The sequence below is a fragment of the Plectropomus leopardus genome, chromosome 21 (genome assembly GCF_008729295.1).
Source record: "Plectropomus leopardus isolate mb chromosome 21, YSFRI_Pleo_2.0, whole genome shotgun sequence".
NCBI lineage: Eukaryota > Metazoa > Chordata > Actinopteri > Perciformes > Serranidae > Plectropomus > Plectropomus leopardus.
Window position 1 is genome coordinate 9,903,180 of NC_056483.1, and position 22,740 is coordinate 9,925,919.

The window sequence follows — 22,740 nt, forward strand, 5'->3', positions numbered from 1 at the left end:
GAATATGGATGGATGGATGAATGGATGGGTTTGTCCCTTTCACGAGACATGTGGTCATTTGAGTCCCTGTTAATATAAAAAGCAGCTTTAAAGTCTGTTGAAGTCATTACACCGGGGTACAAATTGACATTGTGCAAACTTGCAACTTTAATAATGTTGTACAGTACGATTTCAACAGCAGTCTTTACAATGCACCCGACCCCTTTTCCCCAATAAATAGAATTTCATGTAATCTAAGCTAATTATCATATCTTTCTCAAAAGTTTAACATTTATTGGTGGACGGTGATATAATCACAAAGGTTTCTTTTTTTCTCAATAATAAATTGGGGTTTCAATGTCTTTAAGGATTATCAATTTACAGTCACTGTCAAGGATCAAATGACGTCATTCAGTCACAAATCACATTGAATTGTAGAAATCTTTGGCAAATTTAACAATTCAATGTTACTGAACTCAAAAGCAAATAATCATCCAGGTTGAACAGGCTAGCTGGATACATCTCTAGAAATTATTCTCTTCTGTTTTCTCAGATTAAATGACAATTACCAAAGACTCATTTCCAGCTTCAATTTAAGGATTTAGTTAATATGCATTTGGAGACTTGAGTAAATATGCAGCATAAAAATGTGCACCCCATAACCCGACACAACAAAATCAGCACAGTAATGAAGGCACTTCATTCTGTAAGAGAAGATAAATCACAGTTGTTTGAATGAAAGGTCAGACGAGATACAACAGCCTGCATAGCACAGCTCAACACAAAAAACCCAAAAAGGTCACCCATTCTCGAAAAAACAAAAAAACTGTTTGTTCTGTCTATTGGATTATTTTTGGTAACTAAAATATTACTTGATAGAATAGTAAAACCTCCGCTCTCTGATAGAAAAATTACTTTATGTATGTCTTGCTTAGAAACATATAGTATGTACATACAGTGATATAATCTTCTGTCAGTCCTGTACAAAGAGTCCAAGCATCTAGAGATGGTAAGAATCCCTACAATTGTTGTCTCTAGATTTCATTATGACCGAACAAATTGCCTGAAGTCCTCAGATTGGGAACCACGCTGGGACTCCCAGCGTTGCTCTGAGGACGGGAGCCGTGCTGCGGGGCCGTGGCAGCGAGGTGAGGCCTCTGTGCAGCGGGGCTGAGGCAGGGAGGACCAACTGGGAGCCGCCGTCTGCTACCTGTTCCTCAGGCTCTGTAACAGACTGTAAACGTCCTCCTCCTTACTGAGGCCCTCAAATAGAGGGATCAGGTCCAGCAGCTCCGTGTCCGTCAAGTCGTCAAACCAGGACTGCACCGGGACCTGTCGAGAGAGGAGAGATTTTATTTATTTGAGGAGAGAAAACTCAGTTGACAGTCGATGCTAAAGTGTTGCATTATAGGTGAGGAGATGGTGCGAGTTTTGTGTAAATAATTAATGGGGAAAATGCATCAAAGGCACAAAGAGTGGCAGCAGCTCCACTGAGCTACTTTTCCACAGAGGAGAGAAACCTCATAAAGCTGGGAACACTGCCTCTGGCGCAACACTGTTTCTAAAACAACAGCACAAATTAAAACTGACAACGGCTTGCAGATATAATCATTTACCAACATCACTAACTTTATAACGAACTGATTTCTGTGGCACCAGTGTATTTTGACCCCAGTTTTCTCATACTTTGAGGCACACAAAATGTATTTGTAGCCCACATTTCTACATGCAGATCTATCTTAAAATAATTCAGAAATGTTCCATATTTAGGGACGATGTAAACAGAAGTTAATATCAGCTTTATTGTAAACAAAAGCAGTAAGATTCCTGGGCCAAAAACACAAAACACACACTCAGATCAGGGGCGGATTATGAGACAAAAGGCCCCTGGGCACAGACTTACAGAAGCCCCCACCACCACTCATACACAGACACAAGATGCACAGATTTTACAGCCTTTTTTTGTTGTTTTTTTACATCACTTTGTAGTCTTAACACACCTCTCTGTGGTTTTGCTTCTAACTGATGTAAGTTTGTTACATAGTAATTTTTTGTGCATGTTTTCTTTTGCCCAATTACTCATTTTGTGTCTCTTAGTAGTTGCTTTGTGTCTCTCTGTAGTCACTTTATATCTCTTAGTAGTTGTTTTATGCATCTTTGTGTCTCTCTTTAGTCATTTTCTGTCTGTTAGGAGCTGCTTTGTGTCACTTTGTAGTCATTTTATATCTCTTAGTAGTGGCTTTGCGTATCTTTTTAGTCACTTTGTGTCTCTTTGTGGGCATTTTACATCTCTTAGTAGTTGCTTTATATAATTGTAGTTATTTTATATCTCTCCAAGTAGTTCCTTTGTGTCTCTTTGTAGTTATTTTATATCTCTCAGTAGTTACTTTGGGTTTCTTTGTGGTCATTTTTGTTTCTTTGTAGTCACTTTGTCTCTTTGTGGTTGTTTTGCATCTCCTTGTAGTTGATTTATTTCTTTGTGTTAATTTTCAGTCTCTTCCTGGTCAATATGTGTCTCATTGAGTGACATTTTCCAAGTGAAGGTCAGGGAGTCCCCTGACACTTTGGTCCCCTGGACCTGTGTCTGATGGGTCTGTTTAGTAATCCATCCATGCCTCAGATAACATATACAATTTTTTTGAATGCTCAACAAGGGACATTTTTTTCAGGTATCTAAACACAACATTTACTCAGACAGAAACATATGCGATGTGCGAAAGCAACACAGCAACTGCAGCATGAACAGAGGATGCCAACTTACGTTGGCAATTTAGATTTTGGGTCTGACTTACTGCATTCTCCGGGTGAAAGATGTAGGAGGCAGGTGAGTTGTCTATGATGATGACTTTACTGAGCTCTCGGCCCAGCCGGCTGAGGTCTTTGACGTAGTTTCCTCTGTGGAAAACACAAGATTCCCTGAAGAGCCGGGCCCGAAACACACCCCACTGGTCCAGCAGATCTGCCACAGGGTCAGCGTACTGAACGAAGCCAAAAAACACATCTGGTTAAAGCAACTTTACTGTGACTGTCATCTTTAGTGTTAAAGTGTATAAACAAACCTTGGCTAAGCTCGCTGTGAAGAGGACGCATTCAAAGAGCTCCCCCATCTTCTGAAGGAACTCGTCCACATGAGGCCTCTTCAGCACATACACCTGAAATAAACAGACAAAAATAATAAATACCACCAAAAAACACGTCACTTACTAAGGCCTGGCATCGTATGGCATGGAATTGTTGCCTGTTATTTAATAAATATTTCTTAACTCACAAATTCCCTTGGTTTCCTGAAAAAAAGTGCCATCCATACATATTTGAAGCCAATAAGAGACTTTAAAAATAAAATATTGTAAATCCTTAAATGGATGCTCCTTTATTCATCAAGTGCAGAGTGCCAGGCCTTTATTATTAGAGGGAGGCTTTTATTTCTAATTCAGTTGATAAGTATGATTGGTATGAGTATATTTTGGTATGATATTTCCTCCTTTTTTGGTCTGATCTGCTAAATTTTTGTTCCTGCAGTACTACTTCCTGTATCTTTTTCAAATTAAAAGCCCTGTACTGTTTGATTTAATAGAGTCCATTCATTTCACTGCCAGGCTTTTTTTGTGAAACATTTTCAGGATTCCCATATGCGTATTTTTAAGGAATGACCTGCCATACTCTCCCTATGATTGGCTCGTACATGTTGCCGTCGTTGTTTGGGCTGTTTAGATTTTGGCAGGAGGATTGAGACCGGTTAATGATAGGGTGAGAATAAGCCAGAAGCCCTCTAGTGGCACTTACTGTGTTACTACCAAACATAATTTAGCTTGAATATTAACACACATACAGCCACCGTGGCTGAAAAGCTAATGAAATGTACACATTATTAGTTAGCATGTATGTTTTATAACCTGCCTAAGAAGAAAAGGCTGGCAGAATCAGTGACTTCTCTCAAATCACTTCTTAAAAACTCATTTTAAAACCTGTTATGTGATGTCATCTGTTTTAGTTCATCTATTTCATTTTTATTCTTTTCTGTCTTGATCTTTCCTAATTTTATTATTATTATTATTATTATTATCCACCGTGGCGGAAAAGTCTTTGTATTGCATTTACTGTTATTATTAGGTTGTTATTTTTTATTTATTTTTTCTCTACTGCTATCTGTTACTCTGACATATATATATATATATATATATACATAAATAACTATAATTAGGATTATAATAATAATAATAATAATTTATTATTATTATTATTATTATTATATAATGATAATAATAAATTATCATTATAACATGCACCAGGAGTTTATCCAACTTTGTTTATTTCCCCCAGCCTGAATTTGAGAAAATATGGTATAAGCAAGTTTTCAAACAATGTCTAGCCCTTCACAGCAACATTATTTTGTGGTCATATTGGCCAATTCTGTTCGTCTTCATCCTCTTCAGTTGGTCTGCAGAGGTAAGTCACTGCCCCCAAGTGCAAGTAATCAAGCATAGGCCGAGACAGATACAGAAAGCCTATCCTGGATTACTTGAACCAGGTCACAGCTACAGTCATGCTGCTCCTCCTTTAAACAAGATGCAGAAAATAAACCTTTATACAGAAGTGAAGTCACGATGCAGGTGTAAACACTGCCTGGATTTCTTTCTTCTCTCTCTCCAACACACACATTTCTAATCAGTGAAGCATCTCTTCTGCTGCTCACTCAACAGTATCTTCAACACGCTTTGTGATATTTGTTTACCAGGTGACACAGTCACATCATCCATCTTTACAGCCAGCAAAGACACAGAGAATAAAACAGAATAAATTCAGGGAGGAGTGTGCAAACTGTCCCACTTTTGACGTGGCTGTGAGATAATAGAGAATAATAAATATGAAAAGGGAAGAAAATGTAGCCCAAACTTCCAAAGGATATCTTATAAATTAATATTATTTTACTCAAGCCCGCTCTGGAAGTCATCCATATCAGCGTGTAACAGTACCTGATGAACAGTCCCATCAATCTCCACCGGAACGATGAAGTCTGCATTACTGATGGGCTGTAGGAGGACAAGAAACAGAGAAAGGATTGAAAACATGGTGTTTTTTCCCCTCAAAGCAGCACAATCTGACAAGGAAGCAGCAAAACCACAAGCCCACATTCTTGGTTAAAGAAGGCAAAACACTCATATGGTGCCCGAGGCAAACTAGGAAGACTTTAAGCATACTGTGGTTCCCTCTGCTCCTGCACTCTGTATCTCAGTGTTAAATAAAAACCAGAAGTGAAACTCCGGGGAGAAAGCTGGGAGCCGAGCAAGATGACAGACGTGAACGCGGACAAGATTGCCGACTTGTGTCATCTTTAAAAGCAAGAAAGGGGAGAGGAGAGGTGCAGTAGGTGGAGGAAGATAGATGCCGGAGGGGTGTGGGTGGAAGACAAGTGGAGGGCGTAAATACGAGGATGAAAGGATTAGGTGGGAGGCTCGGCAGCGTCATTTCGGAGAGGAAGAAAAAGAAAAATAGGTGACATGAGGCAGAGAAAAAATGTTTCTCTGAGTTTTCATAAGCACAAAGAAAGCTTTTCCGGCTGTCACCTGCTTGGATGGTTTGTTGTAGACACAGAAAAGAAGAGAGGATTATTTAGAAGTATCATTTTATAAGCTAAACTGACTGTAATTCATCTACTAGTATTTGAAGAATGCAGGTAAATCTGCATCATTTTTCTTAGGGTAAAGTAACATTAGGCTAATGCTTAAGATGACATTTTTTATTTTTTTATTTTTTACCCCTCAAAACCTGAGCAAATTGGTTTGATTTCTTCGAAAAAAAAAACCATGGAGAAAAATGCAGTGATCCATCTGGCAAGAAGTTTCCCGCAAATTTCAAATAAATAGTAAAAAGTGACAAGAAAAAGACCATATTTATATAAATTTTCGAATCTTAAATTATGTTGCAGAAAAAAAAATTACACATATATGCTTTTTTTATTATTTCCAGCTTTCCTTAGTCATATTCATTCTTTAAAGTGATTTATTTTCTATTTTTAAGGGATTTATATTGGTGCAGCAACAAGTCTGGAACAAAATCACTTTGTAATATTAAGCTTCAAACTCCTTTCAAGGTACAAGGTTACACGTTATTTGTCCTTAAAAAAAACAAACTAGTTTAACATGTTTAAATTCTCTGAGCAAAAACATACAATACATCAACTGTATAGCTTTAATGTTGTTTCCACATTACAACCTAAACCTCATGAACTCTGAAAACTGAAAATCGGACGAACGACAAAAGCATGTGAATGCGGTATAAGTCCCCCTCATTTAGTATTTATAGGCAGAAGAAAAACATTTAATAAATGCTTTATATCACACTAATGTAGTTGAAAGCAAATATAACTCCTACTGTCGACCTAAACAAGTGGAGGCTGTTGTATAAACAGGTAAATACAATTTAGTATAACACAGTTGTGATGGTATAAAATATGATAATAAACATACATTAATTAACACATTAAAATATCCTTATGGCTGTGTATAAAACATCACTGTGTTATTAAATGATTTTGTACTTTTTAGGGTAGACTTTTTAAATAAACTATAAACTAGCTTGAATATAAACCTGCTATAATCTCTAATGATTGTGCTGTATGTGTAAATTCAATACTTCAGTACTACAGTTAGCAGGTACAGTCGTGTGCCACCCAGCAGAGGGGGTGTTTGCTGTGTACAAACACAGCACTTTGACCTTCCACTTGTCACCTGTTTAATCTGTCTAATGTGACCATTATGGTGGTGACAGTGGAACAATAGGCCTATTGTACCGGAGATGTTTGGTTTCTCTATGTGATGCAACAGTGAGTCAATGCACAATCAAAGATCCAGATCCCAGACAGATGACAGACAGATGTGAGCGCCTCTATGGATCAGTCCTGAAATGTATTCAGCTCTGGTTAATGTTTACACCAGAGAATGTAAAGACTGCAGCCTGGATTTGTCTAAAAACAGACCCAGTAATGAGTCAAACTAGTGACAGGCATCAGTCCAACTTTCACAAAGAGAAAAGATTAAGAGAGAGAAAGACACAGATGGAGGAAGGGATGCAGAGACAGACTTGGCCTCTGCCTATTGCTCTTCTGCTGAATCACTCCATCATCTGATGACTGAACACACAGCAGCTGCTCATCGCGCCGCTCCGTAATGGGCCCGGATCAGAGACGGCAAGAGATATGGGAAATGGAGGAGGATGTATGTGTGAGAGAGATGGAGGGAGAGGGGTGAAGTAAATGGGGAGAACGGACAGTGTTTGTTTTATGGGTCTCTGGTGAACCGGCGTTGACCTCAACAGACTTAACGGAGGCAACGACTTCTGGGTTGTTTCAACTGATGAGTGCAGTCTGGCTGCTGTCCAGAGTTTTCTTTACATACATACATAAATCATGTGGTATTATTGTTCAAAACTGCCTTTTAACATGTCCCATTATATCAGGCTTGTCCAAACATCAGATATCCTAAATGACCTGCATGAGGAGCTCAGTCTCACCAGATCATTTTTTAAAAAATGCTCTTCAATACTAGTTTTCACTGACTGGTCATTTAATTGTTTTAAGTTTTACAGCTTAGGAGTCAAACACTTAATTGCAGGGGTTCTAAATATTGAGGAGAACGTGACACCTACATCCCCCCTAAAATCTACAGATGTCTGACTTGGCTTTAAACTGGCTGCCACCTCGCAGGGTTAAGAGGGCTTATTTCAGTTACAGTAAATCTTCTATTTCTCTTTGGTGTGGAAGAACTTGACTGAGCCTGACCTCAACACCATCCAACACATTTAAGATGAAGTGGAACGCCGACTGTGAGCCTTATCGCCCACATCGGTGCCTGACCTCACTTATGCTCTCGTGGCTGAATGGGATCAAATCCATGCAGCAGAGTCCCAAAATCTTAAGGACAACCTTTGCAGCGAAGTGGAGGCTGTTATAGCAGCAGATTATTGCGGATTGTTTTGGTTGGTTTTTAATGTCTACATTTTTTGGAATCATTTTTTATTTCAGTCTTTCATCTTATCTTTTTTTTCTGTAAGGAATTTTATAACATTGGTTTCCATAAGCGTTATATAAATAAGCTTTACAATTAATATCATATACAGCATATCCGGTCAGACATTTTCACACAGAAAACACACACTGGATCTAATCCTGGAGCAGATCCAGGAATTATCTTTTCATCCATAAGATGCAGGATAAAGCAGACAGTATGTGATGTGTTATGTAACGGTTCTTTTTTTAGTCTATGTCCATCTGTGCAGTATGAGAACCGTCCCCTGTCAGTTCTGGACTAATTTTCTAATTCTAATGGCGACTTGTATGCTTTAAAATTAAAGTGCTTAACATGTTGATCCAAAATTACTTCACTTCTAGAAAAATAATATCCACAGGAAATCCTGCAGGCTACTGAACGGAACCGAAAACGCTCGTGTGTGTCGCATTCTGTTTCCCTCTCTTCCTCTCCAAACTGATTCTCATTTATTGCATTGCCTGAATCCATTTCATACTGCATACTGATCTCTGAGCTAAATGCCTTTTGACGGACTGAGTATACGGTGCACAACTGAGATCCATCAAAAGGAGGAGAAAAAAAAATACGGAGTTCCTGAGTGAGATTCTGACTTGTTTTGTCAGGGGAGGAAAATAAAATCCTCCAGACTATTAGAACAGACTGAGGATTTCTGCGAAATTCATCCCGCAGTCATTCAAGGGAACCGTACACTGTACTGGACACACCCTTGTGTGTGGGTGAGCGCGTACGTGTGTGTGGCCCCGTTTCTGCTGGCTTGTGACTGTACTGGGTGGGTCCGGCACAGTGTGTGTACATTTTTCTCTCCCTTTGACTTTCCACAGCAAATGAGGAATTAACTACCAGTCATATGAAAATGCACTTAAAGTTGTTTTCTCTGCACGTATTTTAATGAACAAATGGTTTCCTTTGTCCGCCGCGTAAAACTAGAGCAAAACACAAAAGATTTCTTCAGCTTCACCTTGAGCTATTTTGTTGCACACCTCCCTGGTTTTCCCATGCTAAAGACAAAAGACACTCAGGCACGAATACAGCACACACAGGCGTAACAAGATCAGCTGGGGCCGAGGCAGCGCTGAGCTGAAGTGGGGCACTAGGTGTGCCAGGTGTGTCAGCAGAGGGAAACCTTTGATGGTGAGACACAGGAGGCCTTTGTCATATCATAAAGCCTCCCTGAATGGCTGAAAATAGCTGCTGTAGTTGTCAGTTTATTTTAAAACCAACGCGATAAACCCAATCATTTTGTACAGTCTGATAGGACATTATGGTGCATTATTGGAAGGCTAAGGCAAATACAGCAAAATTTACAGTATGTGCTGTTTTGGCTTGAATTAGAATCATGACCTTCAGTTCTCGACGGTACATTACACTGTTAAATGAAGCAGCGGTGCCGTAAAAACAGACAAGCAAACATTAATTTGCACAAGTTGTTTTTATACTCTTGTTGCTTTTACTGTTTCTGTTATTGCTGTGTAAAATGCCTTTGAGTACCTTTAAAAGCTCAATACAAATAAATAAATAAACGTGAGTCTGGAGAGGGATGGGAGATTATCAGAGGGGATGCATTTTGGTAACTTTGCTGAAAAAGGGGGATGGCATCCACCATGTAATCGCCTCTTATTGACTGCGCTCAAGTTAAAGTGCGAACAATAAGATTCCTTAAAGCACAGCTGTAAGTAAGCACACAGAGCATGGCTGCAGACCGTCAGCTAAAAAACAACAAAAAAGTGCAACAATATTACAACCTTAAAAATGGGTTATCTCTTTTACTTCAAAACAGTCTGACAGTCACACAATGTAATAAACTTGATGTCCAACTTGATTGCAAGGGTCTAACAAGCAAAAATAATTATGTAGATGATAATGTGGTACTCCTGCCAAACAACCAGGCTGATGAATTGCATGATGCACAGCTACCGAGGATGCACTGGTTGCCATGCCAACACCTTGTTACAGTCACAGTTTTAGGCCTCCTTTTTGTCTTCTCCTGTTCTAACTGGTGCATAAAAACCATAATACCCTAACGGACATATTTTCCTGCGATTATATGTACTTGCTCAGTGGCACCTCATGCTAATCGTCATCATGCCATCGTTCCCATATTCACAGCAAAGAATGGCATCTTCAGGATTTATTTCTGTATAATCCTATTATCCCTCCCAGGCTGTTGAATAACAGCATGACACAAATGAAACCATGACTGACTGTATATTTAAATGTGTACTTGTGCATTTGTGCGTGGTAAAATACCTTGAAGGAGCTGTGTACGAGGGTTTCGTCCAGGTCAATCACCACACAGTTCTTGCCGTAGTCAGCGATACTGACCTCAGGCAGGAGGAACTTGGCCGGAGGCTGCAGAGACAACACACACCCGTTACAATATATACAGAGGTTCATTTGAGGGAGCAGGCTGAAAAACACACTCTCTCTCACACACACACACACACACACACAATCATACTGAGGGTGTGATGATGGCTCAGTCAGAGTGTTGGAGATGATAACTCGGCCACTTTGGGTCGACACTTAAGAAACACTTAACAGCATAAGTGACTTGCAGGAAGGTGTCGCTTAGCCTCTTGATACTTATCCAGAATATTTGTCGTTGTAATAATCATGAAGCAATATGACACTTTCATGTCACAATTACAGTGACCAAAAAAAATCAACATATGCTTAAATGGATACTAAAATATACTGGAATCACTTAATATAACATTTTGTGAGGAAACATATATTTTAGTGCTTCACAGATAGGACACGCCAAATTAAAAAAAATCAAACAATCTTAGAAAACTATTTTTTAACCCTTTAAAACCTGAGCAGATTGGCTCTAAATAACCCTAACACAAAAACATGGGAAGAAGGAAATGAGTAAAAGAAAGAGGAAATGACACAAAATGTTGTAAGAAATTAGTAAAAAGTACAAGAAAGTTACCTGAAAAATAGTAATAAATAAATTAAATAAAATAAAATGTGGAAAAAGAAAATAAAAACAAGACAAAACAAAAAAACACAAGGAAATGACACAGAAAAGTGTTAATTTTAAATATGTAATTATCATTATTATAAAAATATTCTCTTCCCTGTCTTTTTTCCTTGACATTTTCCCTAGCTCTTTAAAAACAGTAAATTTACCAATTTCTGCAATTTGTGGACCATTTCTTATCAAGTTGCTCATTATCTTTTCCCATGTTTTTGACAGAAATTTGCTCAGAGTTCAAAGACTGAAATACTTGTGTACCACATCTGAAAGCAGCAAAAGAAAAGTGATGTTTCAAAGGGTTAATGACATTACTATATGAAATATGCCAATACCTGATCAGGATCTCTTGCATGACAATAGGACAAACATTCAAAAATTATGCCACTGGCCACGGTTATTGCCGAAGCGGAGGCATAAAAGGCTTCATCACAAATATCAGACCCAAAGGTGATACATTCAAGTTGCTTCTGTAATTCAACCAACAGCTGAAAACCTAAACAAGTCCAGTTTAAAATTACAGAGGAAAACAGCAGATCCTCATATATGAGAAGGTGGAAGTTGGATGTTTTTCTTTGGTAATGACATCATCTATTTGTTACTATAGTCTAACTAATTTGCCTGTATGTGAGTCTGTGTGTGCGGTTTGAGTCCCCGCTGATAATCTCTGTATTACCTCATGTTGACTGAGCTCTGTGACTGTGCTGCCTTCAGGGTCAGGGGGGAAAAGGAGAAACACTTGTGTCCTCTGCCAAGCAGGCCCGGGGTTACAGACAGGCACGGGGCAGATGGTTCGGCCATAGGGGGCACACACACGCGCGCACACACACATCCATGCATTCATGCACACACATACGCTCATAAATCCATATTATAGAGGTGAGAAGCAAGGACTCTGTCAATCTTCCACACACACTGCTGCTCAGTATGCCAGCCATTTCCTGCATGTATCTGTGTTTTCATGTGTGTTTAGGCCAGACTGACTGTATTTATCATGTCTTATCGCGGGAGTGCATGCTGATGTCGCATGGGAAGAATTCCCTGTGAGCAAGGACACTGAATGACATCCTGTCAGGTCGTGATGAATGTGATTTACACATGCAGACTGAGCAAAGAAAGGACTCTTTGACCGCGACCTTGACATTTTCACCACTGGAGCTGCAACGGGATACAGACACCCTTCTCTTGACACCACAACCAGGGGGCACTATCTCAACCTGATGCTTTTTATGCCTGTGTGTTTTTATGAAATGTGTCTTTGCGTTTATTTTCAGTAGACTCCACTACTGTAATGGTGTCTTTATAGGTCTCTACAGCAATCAATCATAAAGCTGATTCAGAACGCTGCTGTTTGAGTCCTCAGTGAGACCAAGAAAGTGGATCACATCACTCCACCTCTGAAGTGTTCATACTGGCTTCTTGTCCGTCAAAGAGTCGATTTCAAAATACTGTTGGTTTATAAAGCAGCGAAACATTTAAGGCTAAAATACATTTCTGACCTTCTGCTACACTATAAACCATGCAGAGCTCTCAGGTCTTCTGGGACAGGTCTGCTTTGTGTCCCCAAAGGCTAATCTAAACATGGAGAATTTAGTTTTTATGCACCACATATGTAGAAGAAACTCCCAGAAAACCGACAGTTTTCTGGGAGTTTCAAGTCTGAACAAACTCACATCCAAAATATGAAGAAATATATCTATTAATTACAAAAAAAGTCTTAGATCTTTAACTTAAACCTGTGAAAAATGAGAACAAAACCAACGGTTGTGTTTAAATTTCTTTTCAGTATAAATAATCTTGTCTTGCCTTATATATTTATGATGAAATTTTGGTTTTGACATTTTATAAAAAGGTTCCATTGGTGCTTTTTGGCATTTTTTGCAGTAACAACTTAAATACAAGTTACAAAGAAGTCATATTTGTCTACGTCCTGATGTTGCTTTTAAAACTACATCACACTGAAGACGTAGATGCAGACGTCAACCTGTCCAGGTCAGCTCAAGTTATTTAAATCACCTCTCCTTGTACCAGGCCGGGGACCCAAAGAGCAGACCTTATCGCCACATGCACTTCCTGCCATTGAAGGGAGGAGCCTGCTGGATGGTGTAGTTTAAATCTTGGCTGTGATGTGGGATGCTGTGAGTGTGAATATCCTAAATTACAGTAAACCACAGGCACGTCGTAGAGTCCAAAATAGCTAAATGAATTGCCGCTTCAGCACAAACACATCAAGTCTGACGAAGTACAAATCGTTAAAACCAAGCCCCGCTGCTAATGGACGGACAGGAGTTCACTGAGTGCATAATCACATCATAATTTTGTTCAATACAGACAAACTGAATCAAGAGTTTTAAGGGCGAGTCATCCATCTGTTGATCGAAGCTCTAAAGGTCTAACCTAAGATTCAATGAATTTGACCTCATAAGAAAATCAATCACGTGCCTCTCCAGTGATCAGAGGAACTGGGACAGAAATAGATCACATGATAATAAATGGACTTCCAGAGGTGGGGACGCAGCCCAGGCCTTAAAAGATATGATTATCAGAATCAGAATTAAAACATCACCTTTGTGTTCACATCCACATGCAACCAGAAAGATGAAGCACAGCACATCAGAGGCAAGAGGTTGCAGCAATGGAGTGAGATGAAGAAAAATGAAAGATAATAATACATACACTGGGGATGGGGATGACCTGGACCTGGTCACACTGGAGAAAGTAAACAGAAGAGAAAGAGAAAGAGAAAGAGAAAAGGAGAAAGAGATTGAGAGAGACAGGACTGTAAAACAGAAAAAAAAGAAGCAAAAAATCTTTGCCAGGAGGAAATCGACAACATCTATATTGCAATCAAGAAATGTGCAGGGCGGAAAAGAGAGAGGGGACGTATAGTACACGCTGTGATAGAAAGTGAGAACAACTTGCTGAAAAACAAACAGAGCTGCCATAGTAACAAACACGGCTGGCCAGAAATTCAGCAACAGTACACTGCTGGGAGGGACTCCAAAATCAGCCCCGCTCTATAACAAGGCTTTTTATGGCGAGGTTCGCTAGGTTCACTCTAAATTAATGGGAACTCATTTGTTGAGGAGGAGGTCCGGAGCGGGTCAGCGCTGACCACATGTATAGTGTCTGTACAGGGCCACACATTCCTCCCCTGAATGAGAGACATTTACAGGTAAACAGGAGTGGAAATGCGATATGACTTTGCTCCATTTATAGCCCGGTGTACCTGCCTTGGCAGCTGAACGCCGTGTTTGCGGAGGAGCTCGGGGGGTTTGGCGCCTTTTCCCGCGGCCAGAACGTTCGCTTCACACATCCTCACTACACTGGCCAGAGTGTGTGTGAGGAGAGGGGGAGGCGTGGGTGCCAGGCAATCCATCACACCGGACACACACAGGGCCCACTTTATGGAGATTAAAGCAGCGTGTGTGCGTGTGTGCGTACATGTGTTGTCATGAGCGAGTGAGTGTGTGTTTCTTTTGAGCTCCTCTCCGCGCCTTGTGTGTTATTTTGTGTGCGCGGTTGTGTGCGTAGGCAGATATCGAAGAATGCGAGATGGGAAGCGAGCCCGTATTTTCAAGCAGTGGATGGTAAACAACCTCTGGGTTCAGCGGGTTTGAAGCAGCTGGAAAAATTTGTGGAGGGAGCTCAGCAAGGCTGCACAGCGCCTCAGCCTCTGCACTCTGCAGGAAAAGGCAAACCCTAACAAGCTCCCTGTAACAAAACCAAACAAATGTTACTTGTTACTGGATCTCTCGAGTCAAACTAGGATTCCTGTTGTCAAACATCGGCTAATTCCCACAAGGTTTTCTTTCTGCGTATGCAAAAGGAAGGTAATTTGGACGCTGGCCATAAAAGATGAGAGAGAAAAATGAGCTTCACCTTGGGAGGACTGCCATTCTCCTCTGGCGGCGGGGGCAGAGAAAGTGTCTTGTTGTTGGCGGCTGGTGGCTCCACGTGGTAGTCATTGTAGTTGCGGAAGCAGCAGAAAAAGGGGCTGAAAATGCTCCGGCTGCGATGCTTCTTTAGGCTGCTGTTGGACTGGGAGACTGGAGGAGATAATGACAGAAAGAGAGAGGTTATTTGAATATGCCAGCCAGTGACGGAGGACGTATACCAGAAACACCACACTGTAAAAGTCCTGCATTAAAGGGGAAAGAAACACATTTTCAAAATTTATACATGTTATTCCCCATGGTCCAAGAAAGTCCAAGAATATTGAGAAATATGACCAACTTTCCAAAATCCAAAAAAAAAGAGTGATAAAACATATTTTAAATGTGATGTTATGTCATCACATTTAAAATATGTATCTCCAAGTTAAAAGTATGGAGCACTATGGATTTGACCATCCAAATTTGGTGCCAATAACCAATTTTTCAGAAAATCAGCAAAAGTAAATGCAAATATATGTGGTTTTCCATCTACTGTGTGCATATTGTGAGTTGGTTTTTTGAAATAAGCAGTAGATGCCGCTAATTTTCCAGTCAGTTGGCGCTGCAGAGGAGGGTGTAACGAGACAACATAATTGAAATGGAAATAGAGTTTTGAACAACTAACAGGCTTCTACAGCTACAGTATGTCCTCTTGGAGGAGTTGTGATAACAGCCTTGTGTACATAGATAAGCATGTTAAAGCCATCCAGAGATGACAGAGAGAGCTTGCAGTGGCCAGTGCAATAATGAATGTATGTCATCATTTATTTGCTGAATCTGTTTTCTGGTTTATTGTGTGAAGCACTTTGTGTTAGTCTGTTTGTATGAAAAGTGCTATACAAATAAAGTCTGATTGTCTCTTGTCCACAGCTTTGTATTTAAAGGTCCAGTGTGTAGGATTTAGTGGCATCTAGTGGTGAGGTTGCAGAGTTGAAACTTCTTCACACAGGAAAAGTATGGTGACTATTTTGAAAACACAAATTGCCCTATCGAGAGTGAGTGTTTGATTTGTCCATTCTGGGCTACTGTAGAAACAACATGGCAGACTCAAGAGGACCTTCTCTATATATAAATATGCATAGCTCACTCTGATACTGAAAACACAACAATTCTTACTGACAGGTGATTATAAACTAAAGAAAACATGATAATTATATTACATTTCTGCAAAAAGATGGGCCCAAATCCTTCACACTATACTGTAATCATACAGGCAAAGTAACAAAAGTAAATGTACTCAAAGAGGAAAAATAACCTTTTTGGGGGTTATATACTTTTATGTAGCCTACTGTTTGATACTTTAATAGAAATCTTACAAAGTTACAAAATGTATTCTTTTACCATTGTGCGGACAAAAGAATATGTTTCAGCAGCTGCGAAGTGAATACGGTGAAATATATCATATATACTTAATACATTATTAACATGCTATGTTATTTAAATTCAAAATATTGAAAATTGAATGAAATTTAGTGAAGTTTAAATGGACATACACAACTCAAGTAAATTATAAAGAGCACAAACTTAAGTACATTACTGGTTTTAATGTGTTTACACCAACAAATAACACTATGTGAGACACAAAAGTGCCTCTCTTGACTTTGAATCAAGTGCTGTTTTAGTGCCATTTCCCAGCAGTGTCACCTCTTAAGAGTATACAGTGTGTTTAAAAGCCTTTATGCTAGTGAAAAGCATCCTCTGCATGAAAAAAAAGACAGAAGCGATGCTCAGAGTTGCGGACAGACTGCGTTTCACATGCATCATCTCATTATCGTGACAAAAGGGGTCTGAGATGTATGTTGTACAGCACAGCGAGGGAGTACTGGGACAAAAATAGCCATCGTCAGAGTGCCCTCTGGGAAGGTAGTCCAGTTAATTAACATCAAGAAAGATGAAAGAGCAAGACAGACGGATTAATATCATATATGTGGGAGAAAGAGGCTAAAAATATGACAGTAAATCAAAGAAAATATACTTTTTACATTCAAGAGACCCCAAATGTCCAGTTAAGACTGAAAATCAGCAGCTAGCAAATTTTTATAGACGGCTGCCTTCTACAAGCCAAAAGATCTACAGCATTAACATGGAAATGCACCCAATGATCAAGCACTGGGTGTTGGCTTGAGGAAATGACTGTGTGTATTCCTTCGGAAAAAAGGAAAATCACATACACTATTTAAGATAAACAACAATGGTTTCAAAGTATCTGGGGCCCATTTATATGATATCTTAGGGGCAAGGATTTATGTTTTATGTTGGACGTCACTGGGGAAGCATAATTACAACCTCCGCAATAAAACTCATTTAACTTTAATGCACTCAAAGTAAATGCAATTTACATTATGTGATGAAGGACTTGTAACGGAGTCTGTCGAATAGTAACCCCAATGTAATGTGTATATAAAATAAAAATATGTATTATTATTTTTCACTTTCCTTTTTATTTACTATTTTATTTATTTAGCTACTGATGTTGGTTTTTTTTTTGTATATATGTGCGTGAGTGTGTGTGCTATACTTTCTCAATCATTTTAACACAGCTTATATACCACATAGGTATATATTTCAAATTTATTTGGCTATATTTGACAAAAACTTAACTGAGAACTAAATTCATATGCTTGGGAAGAAGGGTTGATCAGTTGATCAGAGTGTTGCAAAGCTCCAGGCGGAAAACAACATACACATATAGGTCTCTGCTTACATCATTCCTCCTTCACTGTCTCTGAAGCCCATGGCCTACTTTCACTCTGACAGAGGAGAAACAAGCCGGCTCCAACGGTCTGCAGGCCTCTATAAATGTTCTATCACGGATTATGATTTTTATATTTTCTGTCGGTGAGGACAAGTGGATAAAAATAGAAATTTGGGCAGCTCCAGCAAAAAAAGGCTAAAATCTGACAGCGCAATTATCCCGAGGTGTTCCTGAAGTGGAATTTCTGCCAGTTTAATTGCTTCAGAGGTAATTTCTCGGCATGGGAATCCCAAATCTGTTCAGGACTTTGAAGTGTCCACGGGCTGACTTTAGCTGGAATCATCATTTTGGTGCCTCGGAGCGGCCATCACACAGCGTCCCTGTTTGCCGCCGTCTTGTTAACGTGTTCATACAGCCGTGTGACACAGGCAGCCCAGTTAGCCATGCATGCTGAGGCTGTTTGCAGCCTGCTCGTATTCTGAGAGCCTTCAGATTGACGCCTGGAACTATCCTTGGGTAGCTCCGACTGGATCTGACAGGCTGCGGGCAGTTTGTCTTCTTTGTTCTCTCCCGTCTTTGTACTCTAAAGCTCGCCGTGGCTCTTCCCTCTACTCTGATAGATGTTCCCGAGAAGCAACACTTGGGTAAATAAATACAGCTATACAGCTGGAACAGGAAGGCAGCATGCTGTGTTACTATAACCTGCGTGGTGATTGAAGGAGATGTTCTGCCCTTCCAGACTCACTGCTGATAAAAGTACAGACGAGAAGTATACACTCTATATGTCTCTCTGTCTGGGGATTTAAAAGTAAACTTGAATGTTTACTGTTATACACAGAGAACACATTAATGGTTTCATCAGATTAAAACACACACTGAAAGCATTAACCCCCATGACAGCAAGGTCGCCAATCACGCACAGCTGAGGAAGTCTCATTAATGTGGTCAAATTAAACACATATGCTGAACTTCATATTGTGGCACGACCTTTAAAGAACAACAACTATAGCATTTTAAGCCTTAGATCATTTAACTTCATTTTTGAAAGGCCAATTTTACTTCTGTGAACCCAACAAACAAAAATACATTCCCCTCCATTGCATTGGGGTTGGAAACACCTCAACAACTCACTCAAATCCACTATCTTGTAGCTGTAATTTGAGTGATTTGACTGTACATTTCCAGTTTGGAGGGACCCCAAGTCCTCCCTCATCCAAAAAAAAAAGTTGGCCTCAAACACTTGATGTCATTCTTCGCTCCTCCATTTTGAGACTGTCTACATTTTCCCGCCCTGGTCCGCTGCCCCTGAAACTGCCCCGAAAAAGCAGGTGGGAGTGTGAGGGCAGGAAGAGAGAAAGGAGAGGGGAGCTCGGACGGGGAGAACAGGGCGTAGAATGGGTGGAGAGAGTTACTGTGGCGAGACAGCCTATACTTGGGTCTGATTCTTACTCCACCCCCTCCTGCACCACCACCCTACACAAACAGAGCTTTCCTTTCTCCCTTTGACACAAACAACATAGCTGAAAACTGACTGCTGCCGGAGACCGAGCAAACACACACACATGCAGCATATGTTCACATGCTTCGGCAAAGGGCCACGTGTAAAGCGGTCAACAAACAGCATACTTCACAGACTGACGCAAACTTTTTTTCTTTCAATGTCCTTGCTCAGGAATGTGACTGGTGCCGGCTCGCCTTGCATAGTAATGCTCTGAGAATAACAGCAAAAGGTTAAAGTGCAACATTTGCCATTAAGGAAACAGGAGGTTTGACCTGTGCAAACACAAGCGAAATCAGTCAAATGAGACACTAAATCGCTGCAGGAATTAGCTGACAGTCTGCGGTTCTGCTAATAAGGCATCCACCTCACTGAAATCTAAGTAAAGGGCGGTGCACGCAAGTGGTTTTATCCAACAAAAGCTCCCAGGAGAGAGAGATACGAGGCCAAAGCTGCAGCCTCCTCAGAGCAGGTGCAGAATTATTTACCCACTGAATACACTTCATTCGATCAGCATATTCCCTTGAAGTGAGAGCCGTAAAAAACGTCCCTTTATGGCAGTGCCTGTGTCAGTGCTCCTGCTGAATGTTAGGTAACAGGGATAGAAGGCTCTCGCTAGTCAATCAGAGCCAGCCGGGGCCCAGGCTCTCTGTCACATGTTCAGGCACAACCACTAACAAGGCCGGAAGAGGGAGAAAACGCAGGAAATTCTCAGCATTCCTGACAGGAAGAGATAATCACCCCGTGACCCACACTGGGGAATAATGCCAAGCTCCGAGAGGGAATATGATCCCCGGCTTAGCTCAAGACTTTTGAGGTGGCCTCCTTTACTGTAGCTTTAAAAGCACATAAAGTACGCACGCAGTGAAAACACAACATGCCGCTTTTAAAATACGACAGTGGGTTTAAGTTTAGCTGCTGGATAAAGTCTCAAAGGTTTATGTCAGGGTATTCATCACCCTCGAGTCAAATGTTTCTGGGGAGGCGACCCTAGGGTAAACATGTAAAGGTTAATTCACGTTTATTACAACTTGAGTCTAATTTTTATATGGATGTGGACATTTTTTTTAAAGTTATTAACAGTGTGCTCAACATATTAATTGCTGTGATCTGGGGATTTAACAATATTGCTACGACAAACAGTCAGATCGTCTAATGATAATAATACAACTTTATAGGCTATTAAAGGGTAACTTTGACATGCTTCAACTTGGACTTTAATAGCTGATGTTTTTGTGTCTAAGTGACTGAAGGGAACAACAATTTCTGAATCTGGTCCAGTACTGAACGAGAGCACTGCAGCTGCTATGTAACCACGCAATTTCCATCTCCTAAAAGTGCTTGTTTTTGCCACCTACAGGATCAGATTATTATTCTGTGATTGCCAAACATCTTTAAAATTTTAACTTTTCCATGGCTTTTCAAGGAACCAAAATTATCATTATCATTTTTCCCCACCTGCACTGCGCTTTGGTGATAGTGATTTTGTGATGTTTTTGAAACAAAAAGGATCTTAACTGTATAACAAAAAGGTGTATCTCTTCAGGGATCCTTTCTATAATGTTGTGAGACACTTGACAACAATCTGCTTATTAGTGGCAAAAACAAGCATTTTAGTGGATGTCCACTGTGGGTTCAAACATGCCCCGAGTTTCACTGCTGTGAGCTTCAGCCCTATCGCTCAATACCTGACCATTTTAAAAATATATTGTCCCCATTAGTCACTTAGACAGAAACATGGGAAATTATATGGCCCAAGTTGAAAAATACGAGTATTTGTTTGGAGAAACTACATTGAACTTGATTTGACCTGAGATGTCATTAACAATCCCTGTGTGCACAATTATATATTCCATAATATACTGATATTGGTATTGCCTGTGTGATAAACTGCACTCCAGCAGCAGTTAGTTGTCCAGCCAGGCAGGTAAAGTGTACAGTACCTGGGGGGCATGAAGGTGATGTGAGAACGGTCCATGTGAAGGTGCTTCTTAAATAATTCAGATGGAAAACAGGCCGGGTTTAAATGGCACAGCCGGGTACTTAACATACACCAAAATAAAACAGCCTGGAGCCACAGGGATTTCCACGCTGTCTCTGCTATACAAAGCTACTGTATGACAGGAAAACAAGCCTTCCTGACACAGTGATGACTTGACATCATGACAAGGAGACATCAACAGCCAAAAATGACTCCTGCCATTGCCTCAAGCAGTGTGGGCATGGTTTTTCTGCTTATTTTCTATCTCTTCTTCGATTCGATTTTGAGCGTGACGTGTTTGCATTAAAAGTGGAACCAGCTGTCTGTGGCCAAACACATTCTTACTCCCAACTCTTCAAATACACATACTTTATCAGTGGCCCTTTGCGTCAAATTATTACGCTTCAGGCTCCACTAGTACTGGTATTTATCGGTCAGGGAAGGCCTGTCAGTTTCCACTTACTACAAACATAGTACTTCTTAAAAATAAACTTCCATTTCACAAGAAATGTGCAATTTCCATGTGTTACATCTATTTAGTCTCTTTACAAAATGTACTTCCGACTGAGCCTCCAATAAGCTGGGCATGCAATGTACGATTTTAACCCCTCTGACCCCATTTTTGAGCACATGACTCATTTTAGAGTCTGTCCAAATTTTAGCTTGATCTGACATCTTTTGCCACATAAACATAACAATTTAATACTCCATGAGTTGGAATTTAACAACTAGGGATACACAATATTTGATTTTTTGCCAATATCTCATATGTCGATATATTACAAATCATTTAGCCGATAACCAATGCTGATAGATATATCCACTTTTTTCCCCACCCAATTTTAGTGATAATCAAGTCTCTTCTGTAAAGGAATTAACATCACATTATCCATACTCTTATCATGATGGCCCACAAAGCAGATGGAGACACATTATCATGCATTCCTAAAACTGACATTTTAAAAACAGGATGAAATCACACAGTGTGTGCCCAGCTTTAGTTTTTTGTTTGTTTTATTTATTTATTTTTTTGGTTTTATTAGGTTTAGTTTATTTTATTAGATTTAGTCAACAAAACGATCATTAGTAGGCTAAAATAATGTCACATAAGTCACATGATATACTTGTTGCAACATACGTCGATAGGCAGTTAAAATAACTCAATGTTGACTTTTGGTTTCAGGAACTCCTCCTACTTGAAAGTCCTGTGTTTTGTACCACCCCTTAACCCAAACCAAGTTCCTACGCAAACTTTCTCACCCTTTATACTACTTCAGTTGCTCGAACCTTCTAAAAATAACAGTTTTGGCATCAGACGCAGAGGGCCACTGACCAAGCATCTGCCCTTGACGAGATGGGAGTGAGAACACGTTGCTGTGGCTTATACAACACCATGTGAGATAAAATGCTTATTCGGCTGCAGCCAAAATGAAAAACAGTTTTCTCCACACGGACATTGACAGGTAATCCACTATAAGCCCGGAGCCCAGGATCTAAAGTCTTGAGTTGCACTCGGAGACACAGAGTGAGCACCTGAAGAAGAAGCTGTTTCTGTCCCTGGCTATCACTAACAGCAACAGACAAGCAGCAAAGGGGAACTCCTTGTTGTGCACTGTGTCAGCAAAAT

At 40.1% G+C, this 22,740-nt stretch overlaps 1 protein-coding gene across 2 annotated transcripts in view; it reads right to left on the reverse strand.

Moving 5' to 3' along the window:
• Nucleotides 1-14: 14 nt before the first annotated feature.
• ctdspla (CTD (carboxy-terminal domain, RNA polymerase II, polypeptide A) small phosphatase-like a) overlaps nt 15-22,740 on the reverse strand; it is a 35,627-nt gene continuing 12,901 nt past the window's right edge. Inside the window, exons 2-8 of one of the 2 annotated variants that reach the window (XM_042510475.1) lie at nt 14,887-15,053; nt 13,681-13,713; nt 10,272-10,373; nt 4,953-5,009; nt 3,039-3,131; nt 2,772-2,957; nt 15-1,311 (exon numbers count right to left, since the gene is read on the reverse strand). In XM_042510475.1, the coding sequence (XP_042366409.1) occupies nt 1,186-1,311; nt 2,772-2,957; nt 3,039-3,131; nt 4,953-5,009; nt 10,272-10,373; nt 13,681-13,713; nt 14,887-15,053 (764 nt within the window). In that variant the 3' untranslated portion in view covers nt 15-1,185. The remainder of the gene's footprint in view (nt 1,312-2,771; nt 2,958-3,038; nt 3,132-4,952; nt 5,010-10,271; nt 10,374-13,680; nt 13,714-14,886; nt 15,054-22,740) is intronic. The other variant, XM_042510476.1, reaches the window with a different exon arrangement.